The sequence below is a fragment of the Eurytemora carolleeae genome, unplaced genomic scaffold, assembly GCF_000591075.1.
Source record: "Eurytemora carolleeae unplaced genomic scaffold, Eaff_2.0 scaffold223, whole genome shotgun sequence".
NCBI classification, from domain to species: domain Eukaryota; kingdom Metazoa; phylum Arthropoda; class Copepoda; order Calanoida; family Temoridae; genus Eurytemora; species Eurytemora carolleeae.
Genome location: NW_019396601.1, coordinates 275694 through 301767, shown reverse-complemented (window position 1 = coordinate 301767; position 26074 = coordinate 275694). Strand labels below are relative to the sequence as shown.

Below are 26074 nucleotides of genomic sequence, written 5' to 3'. Positions count from 1 at the left end.
CACATGTAATAATTATAAACAGCGCATGCGCAAAATTGAAACCTTTTCCGTTTTCCTTAGTCGTCTTTGATTTTGTTGCATTCTTGAAATTCAGGGTGGCATTTTTTTAGAATTTATTTATATCTTTTACTTGGTTATTGATCAATTTAAAAGTAACCATTTTATGCAGGAAATAAATTCTAACTCACTTGAAAATTAAATTCAAGAAAACTACTGTTTCACCGAGAATCAAATTCAGGGGCGTATTCAGGAATTTGTCCAGGGTGCCATGAATTTTTTCTTTCTGCGGGGGGGGGCTCACTCAGGCTCAACGTACCCGTTGGGGCCCAAAAAGCCCCTGAAAACTTACTGATCCAGGGGGGAGGTTGAGCTCCCATGGCCCAATTCTTCATTTCCATTTTAAAACTATAAATCAAGCACATCTAAGAAATTTTGTTGTTTGCGTTTGCTAAGCTGGAAGTCAACATGATTTAGAATATTGAAATTGCACAGCAATTATAGATATGGAGGCGGGGGATTGTTAATTTTTCACTTTTAGCTATTTTTGCACCCAAACTTATTATATAATTACTGCATATCCGCCTAGAAATTTGACTTATAGACAATTAGAAATGTTCATAAAAATGTGAATATAATCTTTAAATCACCCCCCCCCCCCTCTTCCTTCATATTTTCTACTTTTGTGTTATTTTTATACATCATTTTGTTAAAGTCCTAAAAAAAATACTAGATTTTCGAATTTTGAGTTTTTCCCGATTTCAATCCACCCTGGCGCGGGCTTCAGGAAAACCGGGAATTTGTTGCGGCACTGCTCAAATTCTACACAAGCATGTTGTCCGTGATGGTGTAAATTTTCTCAATTTCGCTGTTTGTAGCTATTAAAATCAATCAGTGCATTTAGTACATGTTATTTATTTTAACGAATGTTTTCAGTTATAAGTTAATGGATGGTTTGGTTATGTATTGATTCAATTTCAGGCAATATGGCTGTCGGAAAAAATAAAGGATTGAAAATTGGTGGAAAGAAAGGAGCCAAGAAGAAGATTATTGATCCCTTCACCAGGAAGGACTGAACGATCCTTCAGAGTCCGATTACCTGTAACGTTTTACTTCCTCTTCTAAAACTTAGATTTTTCTAGGTATGATATCAAGGCTCCCTCCGTCTTCAAGGTTCGTCAGGTCGGCAAGACCCTTGTCAACAGGACCCAGGGAACCAAGATTGCTAGTGATGGGCTCAAGGGACGCGTCTATGAGGTAAAGATTGATTTTAAATCGCATGGTTGTCATCTCGAGTGAGGGGGATCTTAAGAATTTTTCGTCAATCTACTGTTATCTTATTAGTAGATTAAAGGCCCGTATCTGAAATTTGTAGAGGGAGGGGCAAAGCTTCTTTTACCAAAAACTGTAATCATACGGCGGTGGTACGCGCCTACTATTGTGGTCCACTTCATAGCACTGAGCCGGAATTTTGTCATCCGTACTTTTTGCAAACATATGACGTCTCCACTTACTAACGTCCTCAATATGGAGGAATTAAGTACTGTCTAAATGGGATTTTCTACAACATTTAGTGTCCGACCATAAACTGCAACAGCGCGCGACCCCTATAGACTAAAAAAAATAGAAAGCTGTTCAATTCACTGCGTGAATACATTTTCAGGGATGCTTTTTATTGCATGACTTTCAAAAATATTAAGTTCTCAAGAATTAATGGATTATAATATTTTAAATTTTTCGTAAAATAAAACTACAGATTATTAAATTTTTTATTTAGTTTGATCAAAATCGGATTAAAATTTGACTTTGTATTATTAAAATTGTGATTATTATTTATCCCCGTGTTTATAAAGTTGTAGTGTGTGCAGGTGCTGACATCTATAATAAGGTTAACTCACGGCGAAATTATGTGAGTAACCATGACGTGAGTAAGTCTGTCTGTCCGAAAATAACTAACGGGAGACATCTAGCGGAAAAACACTATAGAGTACGGAGACGTATTTAGGACATCTTAAATACGACCGTAAATTTGAAAATATTCGGGCTCTGCTAGGGGAGGTGATGGATTTAAGTGAGATCCATTTGTCATTGATTTAATCATAGTTGAAATTGACTTTACAGTATTAGGAAATGAATTTGAATATTTTTGTTTTTATTATTAGGTTTCCCTCGCTGATCTCCAGTCTGAGAATGACGCTGAGAGGTCCTTCAGGAAGTTCAAGCTCATCTGCGAGGATGTCCAGGTATTTAGATATGATAAGGATTAAAGGAACCTGAGCTGAAAACTTTAGAATGAGAACCTTAATCCTTTTTACTTAATCTGTGAGTATCCAATGGACACACTTGATTTTCTTCTTAAACCGTTCTTTCTTGGATAAAGGAGAGTAATCAAAAACCGGTTTTACTTTTTTCATGATAGTCTTAAATGGCGCGCTGAATTTTGAATTTAGCGGCTTCTTACACGCGACTCTTATTGGTTGAATTTTATACCCTTTTCAGGAGACAAATACTAAATTTGGTTAGTCTCGATTTTATTAAAAAGGGAGGATCAAGGATTAATCTGGATATCCACCATTCTAAATTTTTCAGCTCAGATCGATTGTTGAAATCAGCATAATGTGATTGACGAAATGCTGGCAGGGAAAATTGATTTCATTTGAGAGAAGAGGTACCCACGAAGTACTTATAGTTGACTGAACGGATTTTCCTATTCGGTGTCAAATTATTTGTTTCAATAAGATTTTTACGCAGAAGACTAAAAACTTCGGATTTCAAATAAAAAGCTTCTTATTTCGTGAAGAAAGTCGTATCCTTGGTTGTAAAATCTCATTATTAACACTTAAGTTGATGAAAAAAAATAAAAAAAAAAATCATTCGATACTTTTCTTATAAATTTGTGTATTCAGCGGAAGAAAAAACTTAAATAATAAAGATAGCAAAATTGTTTTTCTTTATATACAATTGAAACTTATTCCATGGTTCATGTCAAGTTTAAGTAATTAAATTTAAGATTTTCATTGTAGTGTTCAATTTTTTTTTGAACATATAGATATATGAATTCATAGACCGTCTTAAGTTTTTTGATAATTTAAAGAAACTTTTTTAGTTTTAATTCAAGGTAAACTAACAGCCCTGAAATATGAATGCAATTGATATATTAATATTTAACTAATTTCCCCGGTATTTGATCTTAAATATGTAATACGACATTATTAAAAAAAAACTCTTATTGTTAGTTTAAAGAATATATCTATGTAAAATTATATACTTTAATGATAAATATATATCTATCTATGTATTCATTTATCCGGGATTCACTGTAGTTAAACACAATATTTTAGTTCTTTCCTGTCACCTAATAACCCTTTCCTTTTACGCGAACTGCATTTGTCATTGTTATTATTCTAGGGAAAGAACTGCATGACCAACTTCCACGGCATGTCCCTGACCACCGACAAACTGAGGTCCATGGTAAAGAAGTGGCAGACTCTCATTGAGGGAAACGTTGATGCCAAGGTAATAAGGGTTCCCTCCGTATATCCGGACTACTGATGGATATACCCTCCGTGTATTCTGTATTTATATTTTATATCCAACTATTTTCAGACTACTGATGGATATACCCTCCGTGTTTTTCTGTATTTATATCAAACTTTTAGAATGATGGATCCGTGTTTTTCTGTATTTATATCAAACTTTTAGAATGATGGATATACCCTCCGTGTATTCTGTATTTATATCCCAACTCCATTCAGACTACTGATGGATATACCCTCAGTGTATTCTGTATTTATATCCAACTATATTCAGACTACTGATGGATATACACTCGGTGTATTCTGTATTTATATCCAACTATATTCAGACTACTGATGGATATACCCTCAGTGTATTCTGTATTTATATCCAACTATATTGAGACTACTGATGGATATACCCTCCGTGTTTTTCTGTATTTATATCAAACTTTTAGAATGATGGATATACCCTCCGTGTTTTCTGTTTTTATATCCTACTATATTCAGACTACTGATGGATATACCCTCAGTGTATTCTGTATTTATATCCAACTATATTCAGACTACTGATGGATATACCCTCCGTGTATTCTGTATTTATATCCAACTATATTCAGACTACTGATGGATATACGCTCCGTGTATTCTGTATTTATATCAAACTATATTCAGACTACTGATGGATATACACTCCGTGTATTCTGTATTTATATCCTACTATATTCAGACTACTGATGGATATACCCTCCGTGTATTCTGTATTGGATTCACCAAGAAGCAGGAACTCTCCCAGAAGAAGACTTGCTACGCTCAGTCTCAGCAGGTGAAATATTTAGAGCTTGTACTTAATCAAATATTATTTATTATCTCTCTTATTTTTATTTTGACATATGAAGTTTCACCTGGATTTTATGAGGAAAGTTTTAAGTAAATTTAATAATATCCAAATTTCTCTCTTATGAATTTGGAATAAATCTGAAATTTTATATAGCGTCATCTCTTTTTTGGCAGAATCAATAATTTTTTCTTGGTCATACTAAACATTCCCCTGTATGAAGTTTCCTGTTCCCTCCCCAATTACTTCCTTTTATCAATTTGCTGGTTTAGATTCGTAACATCCGTAAGAAGATGCTGGACATCATCACCAAGGAGGTGAGCTCTGATGATCTGAAGGGAGTTGTGAACAAGCTTATCCCTGACTCCATCGCTAGCGACATCATGAAGGCCTGCCAGGTAATGACGGAATACCAGAGGATGATATAATTTGATCCGAGGTCAAAACTTGTGTGTGACTGCGCCAATTTGTCAGGAATATCCGGGAACCCGTCTGAAAGCCCCCCCCCCCTTTTTAGAGAATCCATACTTTTAACGCTTAATCTCGTTATCCGCTGTGGTAACCTTCAATACGAAATGACTCGTTTCATACTTTGTGTTTCTCATCGATCTAGAGAGATATCCAAATATAACTATCTTCATAACCCTCCTAACCCCAAAAATAAATCACGGTTAATTGATTAATTCCACAAGCTCTGACCTCGGTTCATTTATCATTTGAGTTCTGTTCAGAAACTGTCGTTTATAATTTAAAGTTTTGCTCATCTTGTTCCATTTATCGATTCTTCTCTGAACGGCCATCCCTCTCATCAAATTTTCCAATTGGGGGTTAAAGAATAATGCTTATTTGGATTACTTTTGTCTTAAGTTTTTAGACTGAAGTACAGCACTAGAGGGTGTATATTTTCTCAATCTTCTTTTTCTATGTTGGTTTCATAATCCGAGTTTGGGGGAAATTATGATCTTTAGATGATGATAAATGAATATTTGAGTGAAGGATCCTAATTACCAATCTTTTAAAATTATCAAATTATNGTTAATTCTTAAAGATATACACCCCTGTTTTTACAGAACTACTCATTTTGAATTAATCCTGTGAATAGTTCTGACTAGTTCTGTACTTTTTAATCAGATTTGACTTTTCTTCATCTTAATTCTATTTCAGAGGATTTACCCCCTTCACGACGTGTACATCAGGAAGGTGAAGGTTATGAAGCGCCCTAGATTCGACCTCGCCAAGCTTATGGAGATGCACGGAGAGGGAAGCGGAAAGGTGAAATTACCTTTTTAACCGTTTTTGTCAACTTATTTCTATAATTTTGTTGTGAGCTTCGTCTGCATTTTACGCTCAAATTGGACCTATAATCTCGGTTTTTGATGGTGTTAAAATTAAGAGCTACCGCGTAATTTCAAATGACTGTCCCTGCAACTAATGCACAATTTACCACGCTACACAGCTTTGTCAGAAGAATTAGATATCAATGATTTTGTTTCATCGTTAATAATCAATTGCGGTTCATCTGCGAGAGAAAAAGGATTTTAACTCAAATGACGCACTTGGGAAAATATCAAAATTGAACACTTCTGTCGGGAAAATTGCGTATTTTGATCCGATTTTAAGAGATCAAGGGCTCCGTTGTTAATCATGCATTGCCATCTTTGCAAGGAGGGTTCCTTGAAATCACGCTCACGTTACTTCTGCATTTACTACAAATATAGATGCAATTTAGGTTGAACTACTGCCGTTTGAACTATTGCACGTGGTATCACGTGTAGTAGATAAAGCGACTAATGGTTCAAATGATAACATTCCGAGCATTACAACTATTCTTAACTTATTTGACCTTTTAATAAAAAATTTCAAAATTAGCAACAAAAAAGTTCAAATGAACCATAAAAAGTTTTAATGAAACATAAAAAGTTTAAATGAGGGAAAAAAATCAAATGTTCAAATGAACAACAAATATTTTAAATGAGCCTCTCCTGTTTAACACATGGATGAAGTTTGTCATGTGGCCGCAGAGGCCGGCCCCCTATTTTTTGGCTCTTTTGAACTATTTAATTTAAACTGTTTTTGGTCCTTTGAATTATTTTTATGTCCATGGTGAAATATTTTATGATCATTTAAACTATTTTGTGACGAGAGTTTGACCTATAAAATAAAATAAATGAAACTTCATATTTAATAGTAAAAATGACTAAATAATGTGTTTGAACTACAAAAAATGACGTCATTATCAGTAGTTAAAATAATTTATAGTTAAAATAAAAAATAGTTCTGACAGCAGTAGTTCAAATGAGGATCCTCTCAAATATGAATTGACAAAGTTTTATTTTGGTCTCTTAACTACTTTTTAATTTCTTTTCAGGGAGCCGTGACCACCGATCCCACAACAGGAGAGGCTGTTGACAGACCCGAGGGATATGAACCTCCAGTTATGGAGGCCGTCTAATCTTAATCCTCGACAACCGGCTGTATCATTATACAAATAAATCTTAAGCCCTCTAAAATTTTGTTTTATTTGGTTTTAAAATGAAACTGTTCATGAGAGAAATATCTTTTATTTACTTCAATAAAACTTTGAAGCTATTGAAAGTAAATAAATTTTGAACGCCAAAATATTGAATCAACCTATATTTTCTGCTTGCAAATTTTTAATATTCGCCTGATTCAACTTATAGATGAATTTTTTAAAGTTTTTCCGACTAAAGCAATTCAGATCTGTTAGCGATACTCATTAATAAGACACGCCCCAACATGAAGTATGCGGGAAAACAAATCTAGTTCAATTTATCGAGGTAGAAAACAACTTCAATTCCATTCTTTGAGATAGAACCCCCAATTAATTCCAGTCTTTGAAGTAGAAAACGCACATAATTCAATTTTTGAGGTAGAAAACTCAATTAATTCCTTTTTTGAGTCAGAAAACAAATCCGATTCCATTCTTTGAGGTAGAAAACACATGTAATTCCAATCTTGAGGTAGAAAACACGCGTAATTTTACTCTTTGAGGTAGTAAACACATGTAATTCCAATCTTTGAGGTAGAAAACACAAGTAATTCCAATCTTGAGGTAGAAAACGCGCGTAATTCCATTCTTTGAGGTAGAAAACACATGTAACTCTATTCTTTGTGGTAGAAAACTCACGTAATTCCATTTTGAGGTAGAAAACTCGCTTAATTCCACTCTTAGAGGTAGAAAAATTTCGATGTTTTCAGTTTCTTATTAAATTATAATTATCCCATTAAGCATGAAAATAAAAGTACCTCTTAAAAAGATATTCTAGGATCTTTAAAAGATCCTAGAAGGCTAATTAAAGGGACCATATAGACCTTAAATATAGATGTAAACTAGATGTAAAATGAGTGAAAAGTTTGAATCACAAAGGCATTGAACTAATTGTACCTTTATCTGATCAAAGATGTATGACATACCCTTGCGTTTTAAGTTAAAAAATTAACCATTTTCAATTGTACTTTCTTTGAAACAGAAAAAGTAAAGATATTGTCAGAATTAAACACTTTAATGCTAAAAACGATGATAGCTTCCTCATTTTTTTTCAACTGAAGGTTTACAGAGTACCATTGTGAATCAGAAATTAAACTGAACTTTTTAAGTAGATGAGCACTTGCATTTTCGTTGACAATTCCTTCAAATAAAAAGTGTGAATAATAAGGAAGAATGTACGCTCTAAACGCTTTCTAAAACTTCACTAAATCTTATAATTCGATGTTTTAATAATTCTAGTTTTATTCTGTATAAACGTCAGAGTTCCCACATCACACACGGGCAGCCGTAGCACATTTGAATTTCTGAGCCGGGTCAACCTTTCCGGTCCCATTTTGTACTTTATCGCCCGGACATTGGGTAAATTAAGCAGACACTCAATAGGACTAGCGGTCAGACTTTAGTTTTAATTTTTTTTTACTGAAGGGTCAGGGGTGCGTGCACATTGGATATCAAGATCAAACTTATAGATTAAGGATTCCGACCTCATTTTAGGTATTGCTGCATACGTTTATGGATAACGAGCGTAATGAAGAGAAAAGAGAGATTAATAATCATGGAGAATTATTGACTAGGAGAGAAGGTTAACAAACCTAAACCTAATCTGGCTTTCGTGGACTTTATGGTAACTAAACTTTCATTAAAAAACGGAGTTTGTGCACAAAGTCTGATTTTAAATCCCTAGATATCTGCAACATTTGGCCGAATTTAAAGAATTTGAGCGGCGGTTTAAATTTAAGCCGCGGCTTAAATATGGTTGGTTTCACTTAAAATTGTATCAAATGTTTCAAGATTTAAGCCGGCGTATAATTCACCAAAACCATACTGCAGTCCTTCAATTATCATACAGGGAAATTTTCATCTTTCTAAACATCCCAACGAATGATTTTACAGGTTCTTTTTACAAAAAAAAAAATACTCTCTCAGCTCGCCATTAAAAAAAATATTTTGATTATTTTTTTCAAAAATTCTTAGAGCCCTAAGCTGGGGTTCGGAAATCGTCCCATTCTATAATACATATTACTAATTAGGTCGGTACGTGATCGTATATAATCCTTGTATTCTCTATACTCTACTGGAGCTATGGGTTATCCTACTACAGGGTGTCCCAAAAACATGAAAATTCAGTGACGAATTGGATATGTCTTTGTTATGAATTAGCATTGTAATACCTAATTTCAAAACCCATAATATTATGTCTGCTAGATTTTTTTTTATGAAAAGATGTGTCTATAATGTCTCCGCAAGATGAACAGTGAAGACGGACAAGTTTACTCTGTTTGTATACTGCAATTTTCTTATTTTAAAACCGTATACAATCAAAACATAAACAAACAAAATGTGAAAATAGCGCAGATGAAAATCCTACGGATTACAAGCTTTCTCAGTAGGTATCACTATACTAAATCAAAGAATTATTTAAAAGACGGTATCGAATTCGTCACTGAATTCCCATGTTTATTGGAACACCAATAAACATCAATATCTAAACTAATTCATGTTTTTACCAGAATAAATGTACAAAACTAATAAGATACTTATAAATAAATTATATAGTATAGTATAAATAAATTAAGATGTGTGGTATATAGAGTGCTTTAAAAAGGAAGGAGAACATCAAATTTTATTTGTTAAATTTTTGGAAATCAATATTAAAAAACCATGAAACTTTGCATTCACTGACTTTAAACATTGAACAAACACTTTTATGAGGCGAAAGAGTGCCTAGAAACGCCATGAAAGCTTTTATTAGGAGAAAGAGTGCCTAGAAACGCCATGAAAGCTAATATCTCCGGTAATATTGAAAGCACAAAAAACGCAGACCACTTTTTGGAAATGCCAGGGCTAGGAGAATTATGTGATAATTGTTTCAAGAATCATACATGTTAAAGTAGATAGAAGACTAAACGTCACAAATAAATTCAAATATCAAAGACGACTTTCAAGTCGTCTTCCTATTGTCATGTTTCGTGGGACACCCTGTATTTTCAATAAATATGGAACTAACATCTACTTTTTTTTGCTGTACAGAGGTTTGGTCCATTACCATCACCGAATTTTAAATTATTATTTTGGTTCGCAGTATTCTAAAGTTTTTTGACAGAAATTTTCTCTTTATCAATTTTGTCCCAAGCAGGACAAATTATGATCTTAAATTGCGAGAACCTTCGAGATACAGAGTAAATTTAAGTGTAAAAACTTTATAACACGTCGTGCCAAAATAATTGTGTTTTATGTAATTTTATGAAACTATTGTGAACAATTTACATGTCTTGATTCAATGGGTATTTCTAGATATAATAAGCTAATAAAAAATAATAATTAAAAGTTAATTTCATTTATATTTTCCTTTAAATTGAAAAACATATTCTAGAAATATTCGATTTTTTTTTAGAAAATCCGGGAACCAATCGAAACTTCATAGCACGATATACAGCTAATTTTACATTATGGCACGATGATTACTTAATAGCACGTCAATAATAAAATTCACCATAAGGGAGTAATTTTGATAAAATGCACAATATTTTAATAAAAATTTAAAATGCTTATGGTTCATTTAAGGTGAATAGAGACATAAGTTTAAGTGAAATTTTGACTTTAAACATCGGGAGAAATGGAACCACTGCCAAACAAAAACGATGTTTGTAAAAATCATTTTTTGTATAGTGTTCAGTTGTAACAGTTTCGTTATTTTGTTAATGAATGAAACAAAAAACTAATAGAGAGGACAATTTTATCACATAAATTGATGAATTTTAGCCATTTTTGACAAATTGACGATTGATTGATTACATCAAAATTCGTTTCTGATACTTCAGAATTGACAAGAGCAAAATTGCCTTGAAAATATTGATGTCAAAATTAGATAATGTCAAAATTCTCCAAAATATCTGAGTTATCTGCAAATTAAGATTTCTCATTTATCACTCGAGGATTTGAATTTTCTATAAAATTTTCATTCTCTCTATAAAATCTGAATTCTGTAGAATATCTGAATTCGGTAGAATATCTGAATTTTTTAGAATATCCGAATTCTGTAGAATACCTGAATTCTGTAGAATATCTGAATTCTATAGAATATCTGAATTCTGTAGAATATCTGTATTCTGTAGAATATCTGAATTCTGTTTAAGGTCTGAATTCTGTAGAATATCTGAATTCTGTTTAAGGTCTGATTTCTGAAGGCCCAAAGGTTCATCATGAAACTGTATGTCTGACACAAGGTGATGAGAAGTCGGACTTTGGCTCCAATAACTAAAATATTCAAATTATTAAAAAAAAGTCTCAGAGCATTTGACTTAAATACAGGGTGGCCCAAAAAACAGGGATCAGGATTTCTTAGCCCTTTTATTCATTTAAAATGACTCGAAAATGTGCCCTGCTGTATAACTTTTAATTTTAGAAGTGGTCTTTTAATTATCTTTTTGTCGTCCGATTGTTTCGTTTGGTGTTAAACTATAGTCCTATAATCGAAAATCTCTCCGTTAAAATTTTAAAAAAATCATTTATATAAATCTAAACCAACTTAGATTTTTCTTAGAAATTGTACTTGATAATATAACTTAAGTGGTATATTTCAAATTAATTCTTAAAGAGGCCCCAATTTGATGCCACTAAAAAATGGAATATTTCTAAGGTCCATCAAAGCTGTTTGCAACCATAGGCTGGGATTGCTGCAACCTTCCTTTTTTAGGTTTTCGCCATATTGTTCCAGTTTAAGACTACTTAGAAGTTCACATTGGATTCCAAAAGCCCAGAATGAAAATCCAAGTGGGTTCAGATTTATATAAATGAATTTTTTTTAATTTCTTAAACAATTTTTGTCAACAGAAGAATAACTTTAAGTACCAAGGTATACTTTTAACCTTGATGAGTACCCTGGGCAGCGCTGGGCTCCCAAGTTAGGTATCAATAAATATATAACGCATTATTAACAATGTTTCAGTTTTAAAAGTATAAGTATCCATTTTCTTGGAGTCACAGTATAAATTTTTTTCATTCAAACGAATTTTTGGAAATCGCATTCGGCGTAACACATTTTAGAAATTTAAGAAATATTTGCGGATGCCGTCTTATTGGCTAGAATTCACACAATACTCGTACTGGCGAAATACTCAGTTTTCTTGTACTCGATCAACAAAGATAGGGTTATAAAAGGTACATCGTACATGCCAATCCAAAAATGGAGGGGCATTTGAAATTATGTGTACAGTTATGGTACAATCCCTTATTTACCTTGAAGAGTCAAGGTTCTGATTACAGGTGGGCTGCAGCCGCAGGTCAACTTCATTCATCTCCACATTAATCAGTCCGTAGCAACCCTGAGATATATCACACATTTTCGTGTGTGTGAAATACAATGGTTTTAATGAATTATTGAAATCTGGATATCTCTGTCAATGTTTAAGGAACAATATTGGAAGACGACATTTATAAAATCCTAAAATGTTTTCCTATTCGTATACTTGTTGGAATTCCTTGTTTATTAATAATCTAACAACCTTCAAATGATTTATACAATGCTAAATGTAGATATAAAAATGAAACCAACATATCAACTTGCTGAGAAATTTTGCTGTCAATTCCTCTTATTGATTTATTCTTTCTGGCTATTTGTCACTTTTCATTTGCACGTAGGGCTGGGCACGTTCAGACTTTTTTGAAATCGTTCCGTTCCGTTCTAGAACGAGGGCCTTCAGCTAAATCGTTCCGTTCTCGTTCCTCTTTTTTTATCGTTCCGTTCTCGTTCCGTTCCGCCCCGTTCCGTTCCGTTTTGAGTAGAAGAACGGTCTTCCCGTTCCATTCCGTTCTTGGCGTTCTTAGTTGAAGAACGGCTGCATCCCTCTTGTTCTGTTCTTAATCAAGAACGTTTCCATCCCCCGTTCCGTTCTTAGTAACGAACAATTACATCAAAGACAAAAGTTTTATAGAAAAGAGTTGGTTAAAAAGTAAAAAAATTAAATATTTGATACTGTCACATTACAAACCTGATCTAATATTTGATACTGTCACATTACAAACCTGATCTTATATTTGATCTTGTCGCGTTAGAAACCTGATCTAATATTTGAGCTTGTCAGTGTCACGTTACAAACCGGATCTAATATTTGATCTCGTCACATTACAAACCTGATCTAATATTTGATCTTGTCATGCTACAAACCGGATCTAATATTTGATCTTGTCACCTTACCAACCTGATCTAATATTTGATACTGTCACATTACAAACCTGATCTAATATTTGATCTTGTCATATTACAAACCTGATCTAATATTTGAGCTTGTCATATTACAAACCTGATCTAATATTTGATATTGTCACGTTACAAACCTGATCTTATATTTGATCTTGTCGCGTTACAAACCTGATCTTATATTTGATCTGGTCACGTTATGAACCTGATCTAATATTTGATTTTTTCACGTTAGAAACCTGATCTAATATTTGATCTTGTCAGTGTCACGTTACAAACCGGATCTAATATTTGATCTCATCACATTACAAACCTGATCTAATATTTGATCTTGTCATGCTACAAACCGGATCTAATATTCGATCTTGTCACATTACAAACCTGATCTAATATTTGATCTTGTCACGTTACAAACTTGATCTAATATTTGACCTTATCACATTACAAACCGGATCTAATATTTGATCTTGTCACATTACAAACCTGATCTAATATCAATCTTGTCGCGTTACAAACCTGATCCAATAGTTTATCTTCTCACATTGCAAACCTGATCTAATATTTGATCTTGTCCCGTTATAAACCTGATCTTATATTTGATCTTGTCGCATTGCAAACCTGATCTAATATTTGACCTTTTCACGTTACAAACCTGATCTAATATTTGATCTTGTTGCGTTACAAACATGATCTTATATTTGATCTTGTTACGTTACAAACATGATCTAATGTTTGATCTTGTTACGGTACAAGCATGATCTAATATTTGATCTTGTCATGTTTCAAACATCATCTATTATTTGATCTTTTCAAGTTACAAACCTGATCTAATATTCGATCTTGTCAAGTTGCAAAACTGATGTAATATTTGATCTTGTCACGTTACAAACCTGATTTAATATTTGATCTTGTCACGTTACAAACCTGATGTAATATTTGATCTTGTCACGTTAAAACCTGATCTATTATTTGATCTTGTCACGTTACAAACCTGATTTAATATTTGATCTTGTCAAGTTGCAAACCTGATCTAATATTTGATCTTGTCAAGTTACAAATCTAATATTTGATCTTGTCAAGTTGCAAACCTGTTCTATTATTTGATTTTGTCACATTACAAACCTGATCTATTATTTGATCATGTCACGTTACAAAGCTGATCTATTATTTGATCTTTACACGTAACAAACCTGATCTATTATTTGATCTTCTTGCTTCTCAAATTCAACACAGTAATCTTTACTAAGGGTTCTAAAATAGACAAAGTTAAACCAACTGAGGCCGAATTTAAAGAATTTGAACCATTGTTGATTGAAATTAATTTGTTATTTTCAAAAACTTAATGTTTTTAGGTACATAACGAAGAATGTCTTATCTGTAAAATTCTTTAGGTCCTATGGCATAAAAATCTTTCTTTTCATCTTAGTTTTTCTATCAAAACATTTACCTGACGTAGGGTGCATTATCTTGGGAATTCATTTGGGAGGAGAGTATTAGAGATCCCTTATCTACTGAATTCTGGAATATAAACAAGAACAAAATTGTATATGCGAAACTATATTATATCAAGTATCAATCTCTGTTTGTCTGGTTGGATGTTCGATCAAAACTTGGTAAGGATCCCCTCGACTTATATTTGGACACAAATTTTGATTGGGGAACTTTGTAAATGTTCTTAGCAGGATTAAAAAATTCTATGTTGGGTGGTTCGACTTTTAACGGGAAAACTCCAGGCAAAGCTGGATTCCCAAGCTTGTATTAAATTGGTTTAGACGTATACTTAGAAAGTACCAACCTGAAACCCTTCTAAGTCAAATTCTCCTCTACCTTGTTTCTAAACTGTTTGACGAGAAACCATGCAATAAAAAGTGATATTTTTCCAAAGAAATATTGATTGACATCTTAGCACTCTTGAGTATACAATAAGTTTTTAAAGGGTACTACATGAAGCGATGCACTCTATATATAGTCACTTAAAATTGTGCCTACAGTCCCTTTAAACTGGGATTTTTCTAATAAAAAATATGACTGAAACCTGTTTTGAATTTGATATAGTTGCGCTGAGAGCATAGCTGGACCCAGAGGAAGGAACACTCATACTAAAATATTCACATTTTCACCCTTTAGAAATATTTAAAATGGGAATATGAAATTTCTCTCAAAAAATTAAAAAAGTATATTTGAGAAAAATGTTTTGCTCTTTTCATCTAAATAGACGGGTATCCTTTTATAGGGGAGGGGGGGATATTTACCTATAAGTCATTATTAACTAGTTAGTAGCAAGTTTATACAATGCAGGGTTACCAACAAAAGATGAGACTTCAGAGACGATTGTACGGAATTTATACTTCACGTTTCCATATATTTGATCATACCTCCCTGCAACTATAAACTTCTGTTTTTCTTTGTAAATCATTAAATAAGCCATCTAGGCTCTAGAGTCTAGAGACTACCTTTAAAACATTAAATAAGCCATCTAGGCTCTGATTTAGAGACTACCTTTAAAACATGAAGACTTAATTTGTCATATTTGAAGAGTTTAAGCCTTTCAGAGTCCGAATTTAATGAAATTGAGCCGCGTCTCAAATCCCCCAAAAACCCGTTTCAATTGAGCGCTGGCTTAAATCTTGAAAAATTGAAAACAATTTAAGCGGAACCAACCATATATGAGCTGCGGCTTAAATTTAAGCCGCGGCACAAATTCAATACAATTATTTTACTGATTACGTATTATGATGCATAATGGGGCACATAGAGAATGCCGGGGGGGGGGGGGGGGGGGGGGATAGATAAAACTCCTAAATTGATTATGTGGCCGCAACGCCGGCCCCTTAGCCGCGACGCTCGGCCCCCTAGCCGCAGCGCTCGGCCCAGAAATTGTCTAAACCTAACCTAACCCTCAATAATTGGAGTTTTATCTATCCCCCCTCTGCAAACCTACGTTCCATGCCAACTTTACAACAAGCTTGATTATTATTTTTCTTTCTTTCGAAAATTGGAATCTTATAAATTAACAAATTAACTGGACATGGTTTTGTAATTTAAAGGGGCTGTAAAGGAAAAATGAAAGGGGGTATAGGATGAAGCCTGAGAATCTCAGGCGTTGAACGATACATAAAAAACATCTATCTGATCAACCATTTGTGTAATTAACCTGTAAATAAAGTTTTGTGTGCAAACATGTTTCATTATTCCACTCAATCTTGGCCTTTTATTTTCAGTCTTTTTTCAAGACCACTTACCGCGGAGTTAGGCCCAATCCTTGGTTGGTTTTAGTGGAGAATAAGTCTCAATGTTGAGACTGTTGTTTTCCACCACATACAATATCAAACCGGTTTGATAACTCCATCTTAATTGCAACTTATCCCAAAGCTAGAGTCTTAAATTTGTCTCAATGAAAGCTTAGTCTTGAGTCTTATCTATCTAGTATCCAATCATAAAAGGGAAAGAACCTGTAAAATCATTCGTTGGGATGTTTAGAAAGATGAAAATTTCCCTGTATGATAATTGAAGAAGTGGATAAGGGTGGTGGGGTTCAGAAAGTTCATTTTTACTCTAAAGTGATCTTACTGTTTAATGTTTATGTACAGAATCCTTGAAATACTTGTTTATGTGGAATATACACTATATACACTATATATACTATATACACTATATACACTATATACACTATATACACTATATATACCTGCCAGTTGAGAGTTGGTAGAAATTTTTCACTTTCCCAGAATTCTTGAATTTGCTCCTAAAAGTTTAGTTTTTACCAACAGTTTAAAAAGTTTCGAAAATTACAGTGAAGAATTCATTCTGAAAGTTGTGAATTTTTCAGGGAGAAATGAGAATCGAGTGGAGAGGGAGGAGGAGGGGGAGGGAGGAAGGAATAAGGGAAGAGGGTAAGAGGGAGAAGGGAGGGGGAGGGAGGATGGAATAAAGGAAGAAGGTAAGAGGAAGAAGGTTAGAGGAGAAGGGAGGGGGTGGAAGGATGGAATAAGTGAAGAAGGTAAGATGGAGAAGGGAGGGGGAGGGATACCTCCTGGCCGCAGCGTCGAGACGTATCTCTACTTGTGGAGTTCTTTGATAACAAACCTTAAATATAATATTTGTAAAACGCTAGAAAAAAGGACACCTGTCCCCAACCACACACATGACAGTTTGCTATGTACATATTGTGTACTGTAGGTGTAGCTGCACTCTTGGTGTTTGTTGTTGGTTATGTTGGAAATGGTGCATTAATAGCTTTGTATTTGTGATAATTAAAAAAATATGCAAATCAATAAAAAGTTAAAATTCAGTCATACGCAGAATTTTTTCCCATAGCCGGACACCATATCTAAAATAAATTACCATGTTTAGATAGATCCACATGTTAACTGAAGAGTTTGCCGCTATCGTCAGATTAGATATTCCTCTCATTATGTGAAACCAGTCTAACAAAGTTTAACAATTTAGACAATACATTTGTTAATTTGACAGACACAAAAAATGTAGAAAGTGAATTAAAAAAAGAGATAAGTGATTATTTAAAAAAAAGAAAATTTAGGAACTCACATGCCTCTCCATAAAGAAAATTCACCCTTTTTAACCAAATATATTGACAGAGTAAAACCAAAATGTAATATTAGATTACTTTTTAAAATCCTAAAAGGAATTGAGTTTTTGTCACAAAATTTGATTTTCTTGTCTCTATATCTTTGCATTTCAATGTCAGAGACCTTAGATATTTCAAACTTTGAATTATTTTAGATCAAATAATAATAGTTTGAAATATCAAAGGTTAACACCATTAGGTTGCAAAGATATAGCGATTTGAAAATCAGAATTTGTGGCTAAAACTCAGTTCCTTTGTATGCTTGTCAGGTTGACCAATTAAGAGATATTTCATAAAACCTTGAACAAGTTTAGTGATATTATTCTGATTTATTGTTTAATCGGCTATATGAAATAAAGCGTCAGAAGCTGAAATTTAAGAGAATGAATTGAATGAAACTCCTGATTTTTTGTTTTTTTTGTTTTTTTTTGGGGGGGGGGGGGTTTATTAATTAAAGAATAAGAAAAAGAAAAGACTATCATGTAAAATAACAATTCTAACCAAAAAATATATATCTCTATAAAATTGTCTTAACCCAATTACGAAACCCGTGTTCTGATACTGGGTTTCATGACGATACTCTGTCTTTCGGGTTCAGCAGTTTCAATGCACCTTAATCAGAATGTAACCTAATCTTTGGGAGATATTTCATGATTTCACTAATCTTAATCAAATAATCTAATAATTTATAGCCGTGCTGAAATATCACAATATTGGTTAATGAGTGATTTTAAGATGGATTTAGTATAATGAGTCAGTAATTGAATAATCATTAGACTTTGTGATATTTCAAGATGCAATACTCAGTCAAATTTGTCAAATATTTCATTGTAAAAGTTTAAGAATTCAACACACAAAATATTAATCTTAAGTAGAATTGAAAAAATGGTTTGAGTCGTGCTATTTTGCGTGACGCGGCTGGATTTTTTAAAATCACACTTTAAAGGCCCTAAATATAGCCATTTAAAAAAGTAGTTTTGCCCAGAAGAGTCAAATGTGGTGGTACGGGAGGGGAAATAGTGGTGGCTCATTCCGCAGTGTATGGGGCGCACTGTAACAGTGAATCCAATAAATCCTATAAAGGTCATGCAGTGTTTGGAGATTTATAAACCAAACTTTAAACTAGTTTCAGATTTAAATTCTTATCAAACCTTCGGCTTCATCAAACTTATCCTCTGGATGAATCAATCTCTATAAAATATAATAATGTCATTATTAATAATATAATTATAATAATCATATTAATAACAAAAATAACCTCTGTGGCCTCTACAATACTAAGAATGATACGTGGAGGCTGGCAGAGGATAAACAAGAAAACTATGGCCGTCAAGAACATCGTCATTCGTCGCTAGGTACAATTATATTTCACGGATTATTACAGAGCACTACTCAATAGTCACTCAATACTCAGTTCAGTCCTTGTAAATTGTAATGAAAATGAATGAGAAGAAATATTATTGTAATTGTAATTTCAAATGACCTTCCATTAAAACAGGGGAATATCCGATTTCCAATTACAAATTAGTTTCATATTGCAACAAGTAATGTTTTGGAAAACTCACAGTTGAAAATAATCAACTAACAAATAAATAGATAATTGATATCTCACGCTTAATTTTCCCCACAAACTCAAATTTTCTAATTCCTATACCTTTCCAACCTTTGCTATTTCTAAGTTAGACTATTTAGTCTAACAGATTGCATATCTCGAAATATCACTATATAACATTGGTTATCGAAAATATAAAGATTGAAAAATCTGGCTTTGTGGCAAGAACTCAGTTCCTTTGTCTAAAATTCGGCGAAAGTTGAGAAATCTTTTAAGAATTTTTAAAGCTATTTTTATGAATACTAAAAAAAATTAAGGGTTTAAACAAATAAAATCATGTTCAGACAAAAGAATGTTATAACATTTAAATCATCCTTTCAAACGTGTTCTTAAAACATTTTTCGTGATTACATTTATACTGTTTTATTACATAAGGTTTATTTCATCATTTATATAGGAGTTAAAATTAGATATGAAAAAAGCTCTGCTCTAAATTTTTCAAACCGGCGAAAAGTTTTTTATAAACGTCACATTCATTGATTTTGTCATTTAGTTACAAATACTTTAATAACAAATCCATGATTTTGACGTTAATATATAAACATGAAAAACGTTATAGCCAGTTTGTTTATAGCTTAACCTTTTTATATTAATCTTTTATCAATGAATTTAGCGTGCTTTGAGACCTAACATGCATTGTAGTAAACTATAAAACCTTAAATTACGTACTCATTACGAAACAAAATATTTTTACAAAAAAATGTTAAAAAATATGATTAAAAGCTATTTTATTGTCAGTGCATCGTCAACACATGATTTTGTCAATTTATACAATTTAAAATTTGACTCCAGATTCTGGGATTTACTCCACACCCAAAAGATCTGCCACTCTCCTCTTCATAGTTTGAATTTTTGAAAGGACACCAGGAAAAACAGTTTAAAAAGGTTGAAATGATGTTTTTGAACTTTCAAATTCAATGTATAACTTTTCAAAAAGATATGTGGTTTTTTTCTAAAGTTTTTGTTTTCGTGTTGAAAAGTTTGAGAAAGTGTAGGAGTACGGGTGCACTTAAAACTTTTTTCCAAATTAGTTTTTAAAATCTAATTATTGAAAGAAGAGATTTTATGATTCTTAAAAGTTTAGGATAATTGAATAATCATAGGATTTAATCTTAATACTGATTTTTTCATCATGACTTTATAAAATCTTACTGAAACTATTGTGTACTTTATCATTAATGGTCACTTAACTTGTTAAATTTATTAAAGACGTGCTATAAACTAATCATTGTGCTAAAATGGTAAATTAGCTGAATATAGCATGTGGATAATAAGTATTTATAACACTGTTATTTTGGTTCGCAGTGTTGTAAAGTTTTTGGACAGAAATTTTCTCTTTTTCAAGAAGGTTCAAGCCGGCCTTTTTAGATTCAATTCTGCCCTGAGCTTTAGCGGGGGACAAAATATAATCTAAAAAGGCGAGAAACATCGAGATACACAGAAAAAACTGTATAGCACGTTGTGCCAAAATAACAGTGTTATAGGTAATTTTATGAAACTTTTCTCTACTTGTATCATTTCAATGGCCATTCCTAGATCAAATAAGCTTTGAAACACAGCAGAAGTCAAAATATAAAGTTGATTTAAATTTTATTTTCATTTAAATTGAAATTTAAAAATTTTGAAAATATCCTAAATTTTTTGGAGAAAATCTGGGAATCAATCAAAACTTTATAGCACACGTGCTATAATGTACAGCTAATTTAACGTTATAGCGCGATGATTACTTTATAGGTTCATTAAGAAGTTTACGATGAATACACAATAGTTTCATAAAAAGTTTGAATGGTTTCCGGATATTCTCGTAAACATTTAGAATATTTCTTGAAATAAAAAAAATAAATGGAAATTAAATTAAAATTAACTTTCATTTCTGACTTTGCTTTATAAAGAAGCTTAATTATACCTAGAAATAACCGTGGCATTAAGACAAGTCCCGTAAACATTTCATGAAATTGCCCTTAACGCAAATCATTTTGGATCACGGACCTTAAATTCAATTGGTGCTACCAAGAAAAACAAGGCTCAAAAATTAGAAAACAGAATCATCGGCTGATTTTGAAAATTTAGATTTTTTAATCATTTCTGCGCAATATTAGACATTGAAGCCAGTCAAAACACTTGCAAATGTTAGCATCAGCATTGCACTTCAATGTGAATTATCATTAAAAAAAAGTATCAATTCTTAAATAGATATTTATTTTTTGAGGATTTAAAAGACGACATTTGAAAGTTTATAATTTTTGTTTGAATGTTCTTCAGCAATTTAATGATTTAAAGTGAGAACCAGAAAGCCATAGAAAAGGAAGACATTAAATTAAGCAATAGTGCATTTGATGTTTCAAAGCAAACAGTTTTACAAGTAACTTTAAGTGTACTTATAGTTAACTGAAATTGATCTGTTTACACTGCACAACTGGTACGTGTGTCCTGGGCTCATTGAACTTTCACGCACCCTTGCACCGGCTAGTCCTATTGAGTGTCTGCTTTATTTACCCAATGTACGGGCGATACAGTACAAACTGGGCCCGGAAAGGTTGACCCGGCTCGGAAATTCAAATGTACTACGGCTGCCCGTGCTAGTGAAAGTCAGAACTATTCCTCAGTTTTCTGGTTCTCCATGTACAATTTACAATTCTTCTAGTAAAATTGTCAACATTTTCAGGAAGAAAAAATATCGCGGAGTAAAGAATGAATGCACTCTAAATTGTTTTACCTAGACTACATACAGGAGGGTTATCAAATATCCGCAAAAATTAAAACTTCAGAGATGACTCTACGTAGTCTAAAATGTCTTTCTTTGCCAGATCTTTTTTAAGCCATTACAAAAGTATAGCAAGGCAGAAAACTAAACCTTAAAATCATATTATATTATTTTCCAGTCTCACCAGTCTTTGTGGGTAGCTCTGTATGTTTTAGCAGAGTAAAAAAGGTTTATACCTCTGATCTGACGACATCAGACCCAGACTGTCTTTTTAGGGTAGTCCGCAACCTTTCATTACTTTAATAGACAAATTTTACTTCATGAAGTTCTTTATTTATATGAATTCTTTGTTTGGGTGCCTGTTTGTTTCAAGTTTGTATACAATAAACGTAAAAACGGCTGAACCGATCGGGCCACCATTTTTTGTGGGACATGGCTCGACCCCAGGGAAGGTTTATGGATGATATAATTTTTAAATATTTGCCTCAAACAAAATTCGATTTTTGAAAATTTTAAAAAACCCACGATTTTTTTTTTTATAAAATCCGCGACTTTTTTTTGTTTGTTTTTGTTTTACAATGCATACAAAGAGAACATGTTCTCAGTTAAAATAGAAATAAGGCGCAAAGCTCCCTAAAAGCTTAGTAATCCTATTTTACATGGTGAACATGTAATGTTTAGTTTTTGCTGTTTTATTTTATTGAGAAAACGGGAATTGAAACTTGTTGTTTTAATTTTACCTCAGAGTAAATACTTGAATGTTGAAGTAGATGAGAGAGGCCATGGGGATAATACTGTTAGTTAGAACCAGTATTATCTAGATAATACTGTTAGTTAGAACCAGTATTATCTAGATAATACTGATAGTTAGAACCAGTATTATCTATAGTTAGAACCAGTATTATCTAGATAATACTGATAGTTAGAACCGGTATTATCTAGATAATACTGTTAGTTAGAACCAGTATTATCTATATGATACTGATAGTTAGAACCAGTATTATCTAGATAATACTGTTATTTAGAACCAGTATTATCTAGATAATACATATTAGTTAGAACCTGTATTATCTAGATAATACTATTAGTTAGAACCAGTATTATCTAGATAATACATATTAGTTAGAACCAGTATTATCTAGATAATACTATTAGTTAGAACCAGTATTATCTAGATAATACTATTAGTTAGAACCAGTATTATCTAGATAATACTGTTAGATAGAACCAGCATTATCTAGAAGTAGATACTATCTGTTAGTTAGAATCAGTATTATCCAAATACTGCTGTTAGTTAGAACCAGTATTATCTAGATAATAGTCTTATCTCTGGTTAGAATAGGATAATACTGTTAGTTAGAACCAGTGTCCTTTGATTTTAAATTTGATCGTATCTCCATTAATTCAAAAAAAAGAAATTTCTGAAATTGCACACGACCATTAAGGGGGGTGTTCGCGAAATATTAAAATAATTAAAAATAATCGCTTTTGATCGCTACTAATCTTTCTTCTATCTGTTGCGTCATAATGAGAAAATTGTTAAAAACGTCTCATACCGAAGAACGTAGATTCCTTACAAATTCAGAAAGTTGCAACATACGACTCGGATCGTAAAAAAAGCATATTTAATTCCAAACAAAGCATTCAGATATTACAACTCATAGTCATCGATTATTTTTCAACGCATTCGTATATAGTTAATATTTCATAATATTTTTTACTTTCTATGATCTGAGAGTGACTTTTGAAAACATGCATTCCTGTTTCGAGGATTTAGATAATGAAGACGACATTTTCCATATTTTCCGGGAATGCGTCAGTCGTGAAAACAAGTTGTAAGCGAAATATTAATTTTAAAAAACACAAAATAAAAAATATTATAAAATATCAACTATATGCAAATGCGTCGAAAAATAATCGATGACTATAGGATTTAACATCTAAATTATGTGTTTTATATTAATTTGATTTTTTTACGATCCAAGTCATATGTTACAACTTCCTCATTTTGCATGAACACTTCGTACTTCGGTATGAGACATTTTTAACAATTTTCTCCATATAGACGCAACAGATAGAAGTAAGACTAGTAGCGATCAGAAGAGAATATTTATCGCCGTAAGCCTATACCCCCTTTCATTTTCTTGCGAACACTCCCTTTAATAATTTTTTTCTTTAGTGCTCAATACAGCAAAACTTGCATTCTATAAAAATGTCTTCCAACATTCTTGTTTCCAATATGAGTTATGCAATGCATATACAGTATTCGGCAACGTTTCATTCATTTTATACAAAGTAGATTTTGCAGTACTTGAATTCCAAAAAAATCACGATGGGGGGGGGGGGTTGTACCCCATGTGGTTTTTTCTCTATATAACTTAAAAACGGCTTACACTAGAATGATTAAACATATTCACTTTTTCAGCTTGATAGATGTGAACAAATTTTGCCAAATTGTTTTATGCATATGGTAATGGTATATGGGTTGAGAACAGTGAAACATCTGGTCGCATGTTTCAATAAAAACAAGAACAGTCCAGAATTTATACAGCAATGAAATGGGAAAAAAATCTGTGTTTTATTTAAAAGATATATATTTATATAACGCTAAAGACCGAGAACGTGTTCTAACATATTAACTTTCTAAAAAATGTTGTCAAAAATCGTCATGAAATATTATATATGGTAAATTTATTCTTCTCTAATTTAACATCCAACCGTCGTTTAAGGAACTGTTAAGGTAAAATGAATACACACTATTAGTTCTATCTGATATCTCTGTCTCATTGATAATAAAACCGTGTCCAAGTTAACAAAAACTCATATATACGTAAAATGGTAGACGGAGCCACGTGACCAGATACTGCACTGCCATTGGTGGAAACTCTGGTCACATGATACAGACGTAAAAATTATGTTTTCAATTGTATCTTAAAATTTATAAGTATTATATTCAAATTATGATGGGAGCGTACCTAGAATTTCTTGGCACCTCTATGTTATCGTAGTTTTCAGATTCGTTCCGTATTTGCTTAAAGGCAGGGACTGGCTAAACATGGTAGTTGAGCTGAAAGTGTAGTATTGTAGAGAAATTTTTTTTATTTATTTGATACCACTGAAACATTTTTTATATAAGAGCATGCCACTATTTAAAATATTTCACCATTTATTTCAGTCAGAATGGAAAAAACGTTTCTTTCAATTATTTAATAAATAACCAGGACAAAACATTTATATGTCTGTCCTGTCTAGGAACATAAAAATCAAAAGAGATTTACCATAAAAGCCATAAATTGATTACTTTATTATCATCATTACCTTTGCTGTTTATTTAAGTTATATGAAAACCGTTTCTTCTGTTGACTGAAACAAATGGTGAAATATTACAAACGACTTTCACTCATATCTAAAAATTGCACACTGTAAAAAAGCCTCATTGGTATAAAATGAATCCTAAAATTTGTCTCTACAATACTGCATTTTCAGTACCATGTCTAGCCGGTCTCTCCCTTTAATATGATCTGTTTAACCTTCAAATCCATATCACTGAATGTATTTGAGACTTGGTAAAAGTCGGACACAGTTTAAAACATTTTCATGAGACAGGGACACCAGATAGAACTAATATTGGTCGCGATCAACTCCTAAAATCTTTAGTCTTTAACCTATACCCCCTTTTATTTTACCTCATCAGTCCCTTTAACAACCAACATTTTTAGAAACAGTAGATCAATTTTCAAAAAAAAACTAACGGTCCTGCTAACAAATGATATAAAAAATTAAGAGTTTGACCAGCCCTACAAACCACCAATCCTAACCAGGGCTACCTCTGACCAATCCTACCCAGGTGTACCACTGACCAATCCTACCCAGCCCTACGACTGACCAATCCTACCCAGGCCTACCACTGACCAATCCTACCCAGCCCTACCACTGACCAATCCTACCCAGCCCTACCACTGAACAATCCTACCCAGCCCTACCACTGACCAATCCTACCCAGCCCTACCACTGACCAATCCTACCCGGGCCTACCACTGACCAATCCTACCCAGGCCTACCACTGACCAATCCTACCCAGCCCTACCACTGACCAATCCTACCGGATCTGA

At 32.8% G+C, this 26074-nt stretch overlaps 2 protein-coding genes across 2 annotated transcripts; one reads left to right on the top strand and one right to left on the bottom strand.

Moving 5' to 3' along the window:
- The first annotated feature begins 959 nt into the window (after positions 1–959).
- On the top strand, positions 960–6860 carry LOC111706141 (40S ribosomal protein S3a). The gene is made up of 8 exons (XM_023478926.1): positions 960–1071; positions 1139–1254; positions 2160–2240; positions 3406–3513; positions 4243–4338; positions 4623–4748; positions 5515–5622; positions 6719–6860. Exons 1-8 carry the CDS (start codon positions 984–986, stop codon positions 6800–6802), a joined length of 807 nt encoding a protein of 268 aa, XP_023334694.1. The 5' UTR covers positions 960–983; the 3' UTR covers positions 6803–6860.
- A 3336-nt stretch (positions 6861–10196) lies between these two features.
- On the bottom strand, positions 10197–22841 carry LOC111706138 (uncharacterized). The gene is made up of 12 exons (XM_023478923.1): positions 22703–22841; positions 22199–22259; positions 18905–18997; positions 18798–18837; positions 17403–17485; positions 17089–17144; positions 16747–16803; positions 15094–15157; positions 14506–14576; positions 14249–14309; positions 12098–12183; positions 10197–11116 (listed from the first exon to the last, which is right to left on the bottom strand). Exons 1-12 carry the CDS (start codon positions 22744–22746, stop codon positions 10933–10935), a joined length of 900 nt encoding a protein of 299 aa, XP_023334691.1. The 5' UTR covers positions 22747–22841; the 3' UTR covers positions 10197–10932.
- Positions 22842–26074: the final 3233 nt, after the last annotated feature.